Consider the following 14,880-nt stretch of genomic DNA (forward strand, 5'->3'; position numbering starts at 1 on the left):
GTGCTTTTGTTTTGCATTTACGCTGTGAACTGTCCTCCGGATGAAGGGTAGTATACAAATTAATTATATAATTTTAAAAAGTGGGTACAAATCCCCAGAAAGGGTAATATTTTCATCTTGACAGTACCACCAACGTTCATTCTGTGACTCAGCAAAGAAATAATCCTAGAATGAATGGCAATTGCCAATCTACCTTAAAATATATAAAAATAGAAGGAAGCTCAGTTCTTTCTATTTGGGGGGGGGGGGAATCATAACCAAAGTCTAAGTGTAACTGATCTTTTAATTAAAAAATTTGATAGAATGTCTAAATTTTCATTCATTCATTCATTCAATTTGTATACTGCCCTTCATCCGTAGATCTCTGGGTGGCTCAGAGCATAAAAATACAAGCTAAGAACAAGAACAAGAACAAACACAAACTGAACCAATAATATTAAATCTAAGTAGATACATGATAAACAGTAGTTACAGGCAATGCTTAGAACAACTGCATCATCATACTATGTCTGCTGCCCCCATATTTTACTATTTGATGTTAAAAATCGACAGCTCCTTAAGCTAATGCACGGGGTATGGCCTAGACTAATGCAACTTTCACTTTTCCCCTTGAAACTTGAAAGACAATGGCACTCCACCATCTTCTGTGGAAACAATTCTCAAATGTAGTGGGACATGGATGGATAGCTGCCATCCACAAAAGAGCACGTAAAGCCCCTGGACTTACTTAACTAGTTTTCTCTTCTTTGTATCCTAGCCATTTGATGTGTCCAAAATTTATTTTAAAAAATAATTTTAAGGGTAACACAAGGTTACATACTAATAGTCGTGCACATTCTTTACAGAAGTTGTACATATTCACACAAAGAAACACACAATTCAAGTTCCAAAAGGGATTTCCCCCCGCAAGTTCAGGACTCAAATAATGTATTCACATTTTTAAGCCTTACCGAATGCCTAGGAGATATCTTTTGGACCACAAACTCGGCTAAAGAAGTAATAGATTCATCATTGCTGTATTTTCCAAAGCGAAGCGTCAAATACTGCTCAAATTCCAAGGGTTCCTTCCTTATCCTCAAGGAAATGCCAACATAGTTGCCAGCATGTTCTATTGCACTTTTAATAATTTCTTCCCTTTGCTCAGAAGCAAACAAATGCTGAAAAATTCAAGAGACCTCAATAAGTTCCTAAGAGCTATAAAAGAATTTGTAGAACTGAACACAGTGAATAGTGATTAGTATGAAATAATTCATAGCTTATCATCTTCTGTCAACTGTCCGGTCGCCAGCTGAACAAAAGAATCAAAATATCCAAGAGCCATCAGTGCATAACTGTGTTTTGCTAAGGATCAGTTGTATTTTCTAGCTCAAACACCTGGGCACAATGCAACCACACTTGGAATACACCTCAAAAACACCTCTACAGGTGGAAAACATGCAGAAAAGATCAACCAAAACGACTGAGAGGATGTGACAACTCTCTTATGAGAAAGGGCTACAAAATTTGGGGCTTTTTAGTTTAGAAAAAAATGTGAATAAGGAGGGACATGAAGGAGGTGCATACGATTATTCACAGGGTGGAGAAGTTTTTCTTTATCAAGATACCAGGACACAGGGTCATTCAATAAAGCTGAATGTTGAAAGATACAGGATAGGAAAAGGGAGGTGATTCTCTGGCACAGCTCACAGTTACAATTTCTGGCCTCGTCAAATGAACCAAGTCTACTAAATTCAAGTTTATTGGTGTCTTGATTTAGGCATAGGTGAAGTTGTAATGTTAGGATACTTACTAGTCTACTAAATCCACCATAAAGTATACAAAAGCCTCCAGCATAATCAGACAGATCAACAAATCCTTCAATATTTCTGTAGTCATAAGAACATAGGACTTTGTTTGTTGCAGGATCAATCTGGTCAATGCCTCCAGGAGTGACTTCCAGAATTACAGGTTTTCTTGTGTCACTCCAGTGGTGCTTATAACAGTTGTATCTCTGTGAAAAGGAAGTGGTAGGTAAGGACACGGAGGGGATACACACACACACACACACACACACACACACACACACAGTACCATAACGTAGGGGAGCAGTTGAAAGCAGAAGAACAGAAGTCTAAAAATATTTTGTGAGCACAGCTAGCCATGCAGTTAACTATATTTTCAGTGCTGCAAATCCAACAAGCACATCAGACTCTCTTCATATACTGCATTCCTGCCACAGATTTCAGGTGTGTAAGAAGCAACATTCAATACATACAGTGGTGCCCCGCAAGACGAATGCCTCGCAAGACGGAAAACACGCTAGACGAAAGAGTTTTCCGTTTTGGAGGTGCTTCGCAAAACGAATCTCCTACGACAATGTCTTGCGAGTTCCTGCTGTTTTCCCCCCCTTTCTCTAAGCCGCTAAGCCGCTTATCAGCTGATCCGATCAGCAGATAAGCCGCTAAAAGCAGCTAAAAGCCGGTAATAGCGCTAATAGCGCTAAGCCGTTTATCAGCTGATCCGATCAGCAGATAAGCCGCTAATAGCGCTAAGCCGCTTATCAGCTGATCCGATCAGTAGATAAGCCGCTAATAGCGCTAAGCCGCTTATCAGCTGGTCCGATCAGCAGATAAGCCGCTAAAAGCCTCTAAAAGCGCTAATCCTTCAATGGGCTTGCTTCGCAAGACGAAAAAAACCGCTAGACGAAGAGAATCACAGAACGGATTATTTTTGTCTTGCGAGGCACCACTGTATATAGATTGCAGCATGATGGAGCCACACAGCTCACCATTTGATTCTATGCAGTATGCATAATATATTGAAAAACCGGCATTAACAGTGGTTTCCGTGAACATGTAAAGGTAAAGGTAAAGGGACCCCTGACCGTTAGGTCCAGTCGCAGACGACTCTGGGGTTGCGGTGCTCATCTCGCTTTACTGGCCAAGGGAGCAGCACGACTAAGCCACTTCTGGCGAACCAGAGTAGTGCACGGAAATGCCGTTTACCTTCCAGCCAGAGTGGCACCTATTTATCTACTTGCACTTTGACATGGTTTCAAACTGCTAGGTTGGCAGGAGCAGGGACAGAGCAACAGGAGCTCACCCTGTCGCAGGGATTCGAACTGCCAACCTTCTGATCAGCAAGCCCTAGGCTCTGTGGTTTAGATCACAGCGCCACCCGCGTCCCGTGAACATGTACAAGCTGTGAAATACTATTAATGCACGACATTGTCACAGAAAAGCTACATGAAAATTTCACATTTCCCGCACAAATGCTTTTTTTGTTTTGTTATGTTTTAGTTGGCCATATAAAGGTATTGCCTAAATATGCATTTTGTTTTTTTTTAAAAATTTTTTTTAATAAACTTTTATTTCCAATATTCACTCTTTTAAAATCACAATAAGAAAGTAAAAAAAAGACATCGCAAAATAAACAGATGTAGACAATAAAATATCAAGACGTAAATACATTTCTCCAAAAGTATTATCATAACATCATTCTGACTTCCCTCCACCACGATTTAAGCTATATTCCATTGATACCCTTCTTGCAGTTCCTTCTTTCTACCTTTATCTTAACTTCGCAGATTCTATAATTCACCTACTGTTATTTTAATGTTACCTAAGTTTTTCTCCATATATGATATAAATTTATTCCAATCATTAATAAAGATTTTATTACTCTGATGCCTGATCTTCTGTGTCATTTTTGCTAGCTCAGAGTACTCAAATAGCTTGTTTTGCCATTCACTAATAGTTGGGATTTTAGATGATTTCCAGTTCTGTGCCAACAGTAGTCTAGCTGCTGTTGTTGCATACTGGAACATGGTTTGATCTTCTTTTCTAATCTCCTCACCGACCATTCCCAGAAGAAATGCCTCTGGTTTTTTAGGAAATGTGTATTTCAGTATCTTTTTCAATTCATCATAGATAGAACCCCAGAACCTCTTCACTTCTTCACATGACCACCACATATGATGGAAGTCGCCCTCTTTTTTTTTACATTTCCAACATCTTTTGTCTCCAGTCTTGTACATTTTTCCAAGCTTAACAGGAGTAATATGCCAGCGATACATCATTTTTTCCATATTTTCACGGAGGTTAACGCATGCTGTAAAAAATATGCATTTGGATTCCCCCTCCACCACCCCCATGGGCCAACACACCTAACTTATTTTTAAAATGTTTTGTGACCGAGGAAAAATTAACATATGAAAGACTGCTCTTGCTAACATTAATTAATGATGTTCTATTCCAAAAAAGATGAGCAATTTAAGGCTGATTTCAATACTGTGAAACATGACAATGAGTTGCATTGACCAAGAAGGAAATGCAACCTTAAATTGCTTCATAAAATTAAACAGAAGAATAGAAAGTTCCTTTTCTCACACATAAGCGAAGTAAAAATTGCAGGAAGTAAAAGAAACTCTTATGCTGTTCATAATTTTGAAAGAAACACATGGTGTACGCTACTGTAAAATCAACTGACATCTGTAGAAAATAGTTACAAAGAAAGTAAGATATTTCTGACTTCAGCCTTACGCTACACTTACCAAGGCAACACTGTGAAAACCACACACTATTCAAGCATGCACTTTTAGAAGGCTACTAATGTTCACAAATCTATGGGTGGTAATTTTTATTTAAATTTCATTCAGTGCATAGATTTGACAAGAGTACCAAAATCTGTCAAGTCACAAGGCAGGAAGGATGTCAGTCTGAGGTAATTTCATATGTTGAAACTTGAACGACTCTAACTCAAAACATCTCTAGCAGATTATTCCCATTACAATTAATTCAAGTAATGAGTAGAACATGAAAAGAATACACAATGCACATAAAGCTAAAGAGTCATTTTAAAAGTCATTTTAATATTTCTATTCCAACTTCTGATCAAATGATCCTGAATGCCGTTAACGCAATTTACAAGTTACCCAGTACCCTCAAGTCTTCCAATGCGTGGAAATGGACAAAATTACTGTACTTTTCCGCATATAAGACTAGGTTTTTTTTTTTTACTGAAAAATAATGTTAAAAGGGGGGTATTAGTCTTATACACGGGGGCAATCTCCCCCATTTTCTTAATTTTTAGTCCACCAAAATAGGGGGGGTCTTATGCATGGGGACGTCTTATAGACGGAAAAATACGGTACTTTCCCCCTCACTACTGCAATCCCAAAGCAGCTGGAAGTTGAGAGTAGAGTTATTTCTAGCAGGCAGGCAGGTCTGCAATTGCTCCTTCCTTTGCCAAAGGCTGGAGCCAGTCTAGTCTCCGCCTTACCATGGTGCACTTCCTGGCCCTTGAACATTCAAATGGCCCTTGTTTTTCTGGCTGGCACCAAAGGCCAAAGTCCCATCACCCTCCCTTCTGCAGTCCCAGGGCACCGAGTTATGCACAGTGTATAGAAACACACACAAAGCGCATTTACGATCAGAAGGTCGGCGGTTTGAATCCCTGCGACGGCGTGCAGGTAGATAAATAGGTACAGCTCTGGTGGGAAGGTAAACGGCGTTTTCGTGCGCAGCTCTGGTTTGCTAGAAGCGACTTAAGTCATGCTGGCCACATGACCCGGAAGCTGTCGGCGGACAAACGCCGGCTCCCTCGGCCAGTAAAGCGAGATGAGCGCCGCAACCCCACAGTCGTCTGTGGCTGGACCTAACGATCAGGGTTCCCTTTACCTTTACCTTTAAATGCCTCAGCCTTGAAGGGAAGCAAAATTTTAATAAAAACAAGGTTTGTTTTTTAAACCAAAATATGTGACAAAAGATACTTGCCCTTCCTGTGATTTTTCCTTCAGCAAAATCAGTTCTAAATCTCTGGGGCAGAAAAGAGGGAGGGGGAAAAATAGAATGAGCAGTAAGCACACCAAACAAGTTTCTGTAAACTATTTTGCAGATAATTCAGGTTCAAGCACATCAAACTGGACCCCTCAACTCACAGGAGCTTCCAGTTAATGGGAGGCCTATTTCATACTTCATACTAGAGCATACTAAATCCAAGATAATGGATTATATCCAGCGAATTCATCCGGTTTGTGCAAGAACATATGCCTTTACACCAGAGGTTCCCTCTTCTTCCCTGTGTGTCCCAAAATCCTCTCTGGGGGTTCCCCATTCACTTCATAACAGACTGGGGGTCATGGCGTGAAGCAGAGGTCTGCAACCTAAGGCCCATGGGCCGGTAGCGGTTCACGGGGCTCGTCTATCCAGCCCATGGTGACCCCTGCCGCCCCCCCACTCTTACCGGTGTGGTACAGTGCGGCGTGGCATGGGGACAGACTTCAGGGTTGATGGCGCCTGTGCGCATGGGCACTCCTCTGATCTGGATGTGCGCCGGAAATAGCGGGTGCGCATGTGTGCAGGACAGAGAAGCGCCCGTGCGCATACGCTATTTCCGGCACACATCCAGGTCAGAGGAGCGCCAGAAATAGCGTGTGCAGACACGCGCACTCCTCCAACCTGGAAGAGAGCAAGTGCGCACATGCTCTGGCCCATCCCCCGACAGACGGAGTGTGGACTGGCCCATCTTTCGGTAAGCTTGCCGACCCCTGGGGTGAAGAGATGTTCCACTGCACAAATGGCAGGGTTTCACTGGATGCAACCAAATGTTTTGTATGGGAAAGAACTTGCATAAGCAGAAGCATAAATACTGCTATTCAGCCCATCTATTACATAGCATTGCAAACTTGTAAGAGCACTAGGTGGCTATTTTCCTTTTGATCACTGTTGTTTTAGCCCAACCCTGTAGCTTGGCTCCAAAGTATAGCTGGTGGAGGTGTAATTGCTGTCCTGAGAGTTATCAGTAATTAAAAAATGGCAAGCATGTGTTGCATATTGCACTAAAATCATGCACCCAGCAGAAACTGAATGTTCCTCATTACGTTACAGTTAGCAATAAAGAGTGCAAGGCAGCCAGGAATTCAGATTTTTAGAACTAGAAGCTTCCTACCAGGGCTTCTGTGAGGAGTTCTGTTCTGTGTTCTGTAGAAAACTTAAGCGTTTCAGACTTTTTTCCACTTCCCTTACGAAATGTGAGGCTGAATTCTGTTCCTTGTCCTTTGCCAACAGGGCTGATGCTACAGATATCTCCATAAGGCCACTAAACCAAAAGATCAGAGTTGGAGAATGCTCTATTTTATCACCATAGTATCATAAATTCATATATCAACATAAATGACTCAAACGTATACAGAGATTTTTGTCACATGGTACATTGAAAATAAAAAGAGAAAAAAAAGTAATAATAATATTTAAAAACAAAACAAAAAAACCATTGCCAACTGACTTCAAACAGGAAGTATTCCATCCTTCCTGATTTAAATTAGTATAGGGAGTCATATTTAGGTATCCATACAACATTTTATGCATTCAAATGCAGAAAGGGAAGTGAGATTTTTAAACCACTGGGTGAGAGCTGTTTGTCTTCCAACCTTAGGAACTATAAGGCTTTTAGCCACTAGGTACATTAATTGTTTGGTTACCCATAAACCATAGCTTGAATCCCATCCTATTAACCTACAAGTGACTGACAAGAGATGTTAAGGTGCTCCAAGTTTAGAAGTTCTTATATTGGAAGAGTGAAAACAGGAGATCATTTATGCCTCTGAAAGCACCGGTAGCAGAACTTCAAGCGCAGAACACCCAAGAGCCCAGGTAGCGAGACCATTAGTCAGTGGCACTGTGATAAAGAACCAGCACTGTCCCATATTCCTAGGATCAGGCACAGAAACCTATTCTAAAGTTCATCGCCCTTAATTAGCCAACTCTACCATTGCAAGATGCACAAAGATAAAAAAACCTGACACCTCCAGTGTGTCCCCTAGTGTCAGAAATCGCAGCAATCTGCATGTTTAACGAGAATGTGATAGTTAAGCCCCAGGTTACCCAAGGCAGACTGCCAACTCTAAATTTAAAATGTATTCTATTTTCATTTTTATTCATATTAAAACTTTTTGATACCAACAGTCCTAGGTATTGCATATTCAGCGTTTCTTTACTCAATCATGGCACCAAAGGAAAAAAAATATCCATAATGAGAAGGCATTAAAAGATCCAGGTTAAATGACACACATTTCGCATTGTGATTAAGTCTATAGTCCTTCAGGTTTCTGTCTCCTCAACAACAATCATTGCCAAACAGGGATATCAAGCAATCTGATATAAAAAAGAAAACTAAAGAATTACGCTTGGTAATTTTAAAATTCTATTACTCCCTCATATCAAATTGCTGATCAACCCCACAAAGCATTTGGAGAGTGTACAAACTTAAGGCAACTAAATATAACATTTCATTTAATCAAGGTCAACAGCTATTCTTCATTATCTGATACCAGACACCAAAAATATACTCCTGGGTTCCAAATAACAGCGCTACTTCATTCCACATTAATATTAACATTCACTAATATGGATGGAAATCTATATATTGTTGCGAAATGTGCAATGAAAGGATGGGGAAAATATACCTTTATTATCCCAATCCCAATCTTACTGCCAGTTTGAAGGATATCATGAGGATATACCAAGTGACGTAAGTTAGCCAAATCCTTAATGGTGGCATTAACTCATGCAACTCCCTCTAGTCCCCAAACATCCTTCCTCTCTCAATAGGATTGGCATATAAACCAACTCAATCCAGTTTTGGAGATAATACATTTTCATGAAGTTACTATGTATTTGGCATTACCTGATTTGTAACTTCTAATGTGTTAGGATTGTATGTTGTGATGGCATGACTTCCGACTGAAAAGACTCGCTTATACCTAAAAAACATACCAACAAGAAACAAGACATTAAGGGAAACTGCAGAATTAGGAGAGAGATATTGCAGCAAAATTCGCTTTTGTTTTATAAATAAGCCATAAACATTCATGAAGCTTCTTTCAGGTGAATCATCAACATGACTCACCAATATCTGGGGCAAGGAAAATTATCCCCTGCCCACTTTGTCATGTTTCTAAGAGATAGAAGTTAGGCATTCATTGTGGAACTTGAGATCCCACCCTAAAATATACTCTGATGGCAAGCAGGAGTTTGAAATGGGATGCATAAAAGCTGCTTGGCCACTGCTGTATCATAACACGGATTACGCAGGCATTGCAAGAAGCAGCGTCACAGCAAATACATGGGATTATAGTTGTGTGAGACCTGCAACAATATGTTGCAGTTTGTTGGTTTTTTAAAAAATAATATTTATTAAAAGTTTAAGAATTAAAGAAAAAAGAAAGAGAAAAAATAAACACTACAAATCAATACATTACAATACATATAAAAAAAGCAAAAGACAATACATCAAAACAAAACAAAAGCAAAAGCAGTTAAAACACATCCATCATTTCCATATCTTTATCTTTCATTAACTTGTTTCATCGACCTCCTCACACCTCCCTTTTTGTGTTCTAGTTATTAATTATTTCAGCAAATCCTTTCCATCTTTCACTGTTTTCTATCATTTAATTATCTTGATTTATTTTAACCTTATCTTACCATTAAAACCCTAAAACTTATTTATACTTAACTCCTTATAACATTTCTACTAAAGCCATATAATTTCATTCCAACATTTTTCTATCACTCATTAATTTTGCAACATTTCTCTAAATAAATTTTTAAAAACTTTTTTCCAATCTTCCTCCACCGTCTCTTCTCCCTGGTCTCGGATTCTGTCAGTCCTTTCTATCAATACCATATAGTCCATCAACCTGGTGACCTTCTGTCCGAGGCTCTTAACTCTTTTCCATGTCCCTTCTGCAGATCTTCTTCATATTTATACATGCATTTTACTTTATCTTCTGCTGATCTTGTTCTTAATTTCCTTCCTTTGGCACTGAGGAGTAGATCTCGTGGAAACTCCAACCTAACAGTGTCTTTATTCCTTCTTGACAGGTCAGCCCATTCTCCATAGTCAGAACTAAAGTCCAAAAGATATTTCAGAGCGTGTTTCAAAATCCCTCCAAAGCTAAAGGCCCCCACAACTCCAATCTCCCCCTGACCCAAATCCAGATCCCAAAGGCCAGAGCATCCCTGCATAGGAGGATCTATCCGACTTTCCTTCTCCAATCCAAGCAGGACTCCATCCCACCAAGTCTGGATTTCTCTAGATTCGATCATAAAGGGCAACAGCTTATGTTCATCAAATTGCCTCTGTGAGGCCGGGGCTCTCTTCACTTAAATTACTTGAGGTTCAACAACAACTTTCTCCTTCGTCTTCTCCACAGCTTGCCATGTCAAAACAGATTCCTGGGTTAATTCCTGAGTAATTTCTGTATAGGTATTCCCTTTTTGTCCAAACTCAGTCATTTTTTGTCCCGAATTGTCAATTTTAATAATCATCACATCCATCTTCTCATGAAGCTGTTCCAATAAAGCACTTGTCTTGCAAGGCTTCTTCTGTCAACATTCTTGTCCAAAGTCAGACTCTGATTCTCACGCTCTTTAATCTCTGCAGCTGGAAAATTCCCCAGCTCCACTCCTGCAACAGTTTCAAAAGCTCCCTCTAGGGGAAACAATTTCTATTTGTATCCATCCTTTTAAACGCAGATCCAGCGACAGAGTTAGTTTCGATTTTCAGTTACTTTTTTTGCTCCTTTTTAAGTGCAAAAGGAAACAGTGGAAACAATATATTTCTCTTGTTTAACTATCTGTCAACATACATTTTATTCACAGTCAATGAACTTTCCCAAAACGTCAATCTTACGGGCAGCCCGTTCCCAGGTTCGAAACGGTGGTGATTTATCTTTCTTCACTCTCTCTCCTGCAGGCTTAAACGATCTAGAATTTCCCCCCTCTTCTCCTGCTTCCAAGGGGGGTTTAGTAATTTTAACCGATGGAGATTTAATCCTTTACAAAAGACTTTCCAGGCTTTAGCTTGCAACGTCTTTGCTTCAATCTATTTACAAAAGAGGAAGGCGGACTTCCTGTTTGAAGCCTTCCCGTTTCGATACCAAATTAAGAAGTTTAGAGATCCAATTTTCCGTTCTACTCACGGGTAGTTGTTTTAGAGTCCAATTGTCCACAGGAAAAAGTCAGCGCTCTCCGGCAACAGCAATGCGGCTTCACTCCGTGAAAGAAGCAGTCGATTCAAAGCACCGCGCCACTCACCCCACATCACTCTGGATCCCCAAAACCGGGTTTCCCCGCGAGTAGAGGAGGCGCAAAAGGTGCCAGCCGAATCCCACGTCCACAGGCTTCTCCCGCCTGTGGTTTTTGGTGGGTCTCCGCCTCACCGTGGCGGTCCACACCCTGATTTCCACGGAGCGGATTCCTCCCGATCAGAGGAAATCCGCCACTGCCGGAGGCGCTAACCCGGAAGTCCAATATGTTGCAGTTTGAGGCACTTCTCTCCAGAGTTCCAGTCACCAACTCATGCTTTCTTTCAATGTATTTTTTCCTATTTCCCCTTTCCACCCTACCCTACCCCACCCAGCCTTCTGTGCCTACTGAGCATGCTCAGTCCTCACTGAGCTGTTTGCCCCCCCCCCCACTCTCTTAAGTGTACCCTCCCAGCCACCACATAGGCTTTGTTGGTCTGCAAACGTTGGAGTTTCCCCAAAACTGCTGATACCTCCCTCTTGTGCTTGGACGGTGCCATATAGGCTACAATACGTATTAATACTCTAATGGAGTCTAATATTAGTATATTGGATAGTTACTTCTCTATAATATTGTACTTAAGATACTAAATGCTGTACTGATTAGTTTATCATATGACTTTTGCTGTAATTGTGATGTTTAGCTTATTTTTAGTCGCTTTTTGTTAGCAGTTTTATAAACTGTAATTGCTTCATTGATGATTTGTTAATTATTTTACGATTTATGTTGCATTTCTGATATTCTGATCTATTATGTTATTATTTGAGATTCATTTGAATGAAAAGCGGCATAGAAATGCAATAATCAATCTCTAGTTCATAAATTGTATAGGAAGCAGTTAATAAATTGACCACTCAACAACTGATTGTGTGAACATGTCCTGAAACTAATAAATGCTGTTTGAAACATAAGCTGACATAAAAATATGCTGTTTAGGAGATCAGTGCTATTTATGATTAATCACAAGGAGATTATTAGATTATTAGCATATTCCAATTCAAAGAAATTTTAGCAGACCAGTTTGAAAACTCACAGCTGGACAGCAGAAAGGTTATTGTATGTCATTACCACCTCAAAACTGTAGAATAAAATAAACTAGGCTACTTACTTTCCCCTCCATGAATGTTTAGTTGTGTAGAAACAGGCCAAATCTTTATTTTCCCTAATTATATTCATTTTGTGCCAGAACCTGTAACAAAATATGCTTGGGATTAATAAAAGCAATTTGTCACAGAACAGAAATACATTTTCTACTGAATACACAATACAGTACAGTTTACTGAAGGGGTTGCTTGTTACTCAAAACGTTGCATAACTATTAGGCAAGAGACCCTGACTGACAATAGTTCAGGAGTTCTCTCACATCTCTTTACTAAGCAGCTTCACATAGACTACACAATTACGTGATAAAAGGGATTGTACCACTTCAAGGCACTGTACAGCTGCAACAAACCACTTTTGAATACCTTCTCATGTACAAAAGAATTCCCTGCAAAGATAAATGTAGTATTTCAAGGGCAACCATTGTAGTGCAGGCTTTTGTCTGCTGTACTGTTTTTTATCTGCAGGGTAAGTAGCACAGAGGAGCAGTCAAAATTTGATCACCTATCTGCATTCAGTGATACAGGGTGGAAAATCTTCCAGCTCTCTTTTTTCCAAGTTCTTTAAGTTCGTTAGTTACAATGAATGGGTGCCAACTGCAAATATTAGGCAAGCTTGACTCTGTTTCAAAGTTTTTAGGCTTCTTTACTAAATAAACCACAGAGCCTAGGGCTTGCCGATCAGAAGGTTGGCGGTTCGAATCCCCGCGACGGTGTGAGCTCCTGTTGTTTGGTCCCAGCTCCTGCCCACCTAGCAGTTCGAAAGCATGTCAAGTGCAGGTAGATAAATATGTACGGTTCCAGAAGGAAGGTAAACGGTGTTTCCATGCGCTGCTCTGGTTTGCCAGAAGCAGTTTAGTCATGCTGGCCACATGACCCAGAAGCTGTCTGAGGACAAACGCCGGCTCCCTCGGCCTACAGAGTGAGATGAGCGCGCAACCCCAGAGTTGTCTGCGACTGGACCTAACGGTCAGGGGTACCTTTACCTTTACTAAATACAAGGGAAACATGCTGCGCTGCCACTCCCATCACCATTAGTCAGTAGGGAAAATGGTAAAGAGATTATGGGAGTTGTAGCTCTGCCATAACTGAGTCACAGGTTAGCCACCCAAGCTAAAGATTGTTTTTAATGCAAACTGTAGATTTTTGCAATGCAATGCAAATTTCAATCCCTGCCCCCCGCCCCAGAAATCCGACATGTGTTACTGCAACCTGAAGTTGCTCTTTCCTTTCTATCACCTCATTCTGCTGGGTGTGTAAGTGCATGAAAAGTCAAGTACTACCACAAATTTTTACTGACCGCAAAATATAAGCGTTAAGTCTCAAATACTGCAAAGAGACAAAACAGTTTCATTCAGCCTTTTCATACTAAATGCTTATCTATTTAGAGACTTTGCTCCCATAAATCTGGAGAAATGGATCCAATTCTTTGGCAGTTACAATCAGCAGCATTGTACATGATGTACTTATTATGCAATAACTTAGAGAAGAAGGGGAGGAAAGAGGGAACAAGCATACAGTACTACTAAGGTAAACAAGAGGCTGTAAGGAATATATTTGATACAGGTACAAGTTACTAGGTTACAATTACTTTTTGCCACTATAGCTACAGGCAAGTTTCAGCTTTTCCATGCCACTGGGCCAAATTATCACAAGCTTTCATTGTTCAAAGAATGTCATTTGCAAAGAGCCAGTCAGGCTTTGTAGTATCATATAACCATTTTATCAGATTTGTAGAATATAATAATTTTCATCATTTCCATCCTAACGTTATTAACCCAGAGGGTCACTCAAAAATAATATTCAACAATATGTGCAATTAATATTCCTTTTTTGGGTTTTAAAATTAAAATACACTCACTAACACACATCTCTACCCAGCAATGATCTTAGTTCTGATCTCTTCCCTATTACTGTGTGCAATTTAGAGCTCCATATTTTAAGCCTAAATAACTGTTACTTATATGGATAATGGTGAATTGCTACTCATTTTCCACTGGCTAGCTTTAGAAGACATTAAAAGATCAGCTGCCACGTGAAGTCAAGAAATGAAGGCTGTTTTAACTCTTCATTATGCTTTAGCTTGTATATAGATTGAAGTTGAATTATAAACCTTTCCACCCCACCTTTTAATGCCCAGAAGGGCAACAGATAACAGCACAATGAAATACATAAAAATACAAAAAACAAAACAATACACATTGAAATCCACTTAAATGCTGTGATGCCAGCGATCACAAAATCGATCTCAACAGTCCTGATGAAATAATGATTTTACCAGCTAGCGAAGGGAAGCAAGGGAGGTGGCCCAAATTTGGTAGATACCAGCATGGTATCGTTATGTATACTATAAGAACTGGCATCTGTGAGTGTCTGGCACAGTAACAGTCACAGGGAGAAGAAAAGGAAGGCACCAGCACAGCTAAGGAGTCTCAAATGGTGCACTTAATAAAATGTTAAGGCCCAAAGCATGTTGAGTCAGATGACTCAGGAACAACTGAATCAGGCAAGACAGCTGAACCAATTAGGTATGCTCCGTTAAAAACAACCTGCTCAATAAACACCAGTGGAAGTTTAGAGAGCCCTGAGTTGAGAATGAAAGCACACACATACACAAATATCTTTCTATCCAAAAATTCTACTAGTTTGTGCAGCTTCTCTCACTAAGCAACTTGGTTGCAATGTTCCACTAACAGACCTGGTCTACCAAA

At 40.1% G+C, this 14,880-nt stretch overlaps 1 protein-coding gene across 3 annotated transcripts in view; it reads right to left on the reverse strand.

The window, feature by feature from the left end:
- Nucleotides 1–14,880, reverse strand: part of DNAJC13 (DnaJ heat shock protein family (Hsp40) member C13) — a 67,803-nt gene that overhangs the window by 49,309 nt on the left and 3,614 nt on the right. For all 3 annotated transcript variants that reach the window (XR_014000935.1, XM_081164253.1, XM_081164254.1), the window contains exons 2-7: nt 12,178–12,258; nt 8,665–8,740; nt 6,928–7,077; nt 5,754–5,795; nt 1,790–1,990; nt 951–1,157 (exon numbers count right to left, since the gene is read on the reverse strand). Coding sequence is in view for 2 of the 3 variants with exons in the window: in XM_081164253.1 (XP_081020379.1) it covers nt 951–1,157; nt 1,790–1,990; nt 5,754–5,795; nt 6,928–7,077; nt 8,665–8,740; nt 12,178–12,245 (744 nt within the window). In the remaining variant the exon portion in view is untranslated. The remainder of the gene's footprint in view (nt 1–950; nt 1,158–1,789; nt 1,991–5,753; nt 5,796–6,927; nt 7,078–8,664; nt 8,741–12,177; nt 12,259–14,880) is intronic.

The sequence above is a fragment of the Podarcis bocagei genome (assembly GCF_964188305.1).
Source record: "Podarcis bocagei genome assembly, chromosome: 12".
In the NCBI taxonomy this organism is placed as follows: Eukaryota; Metazoa; Chordata; class Lepidosauria; order Squamata; family Lacertidae; genus Podarcis; species Podarcis bocagei.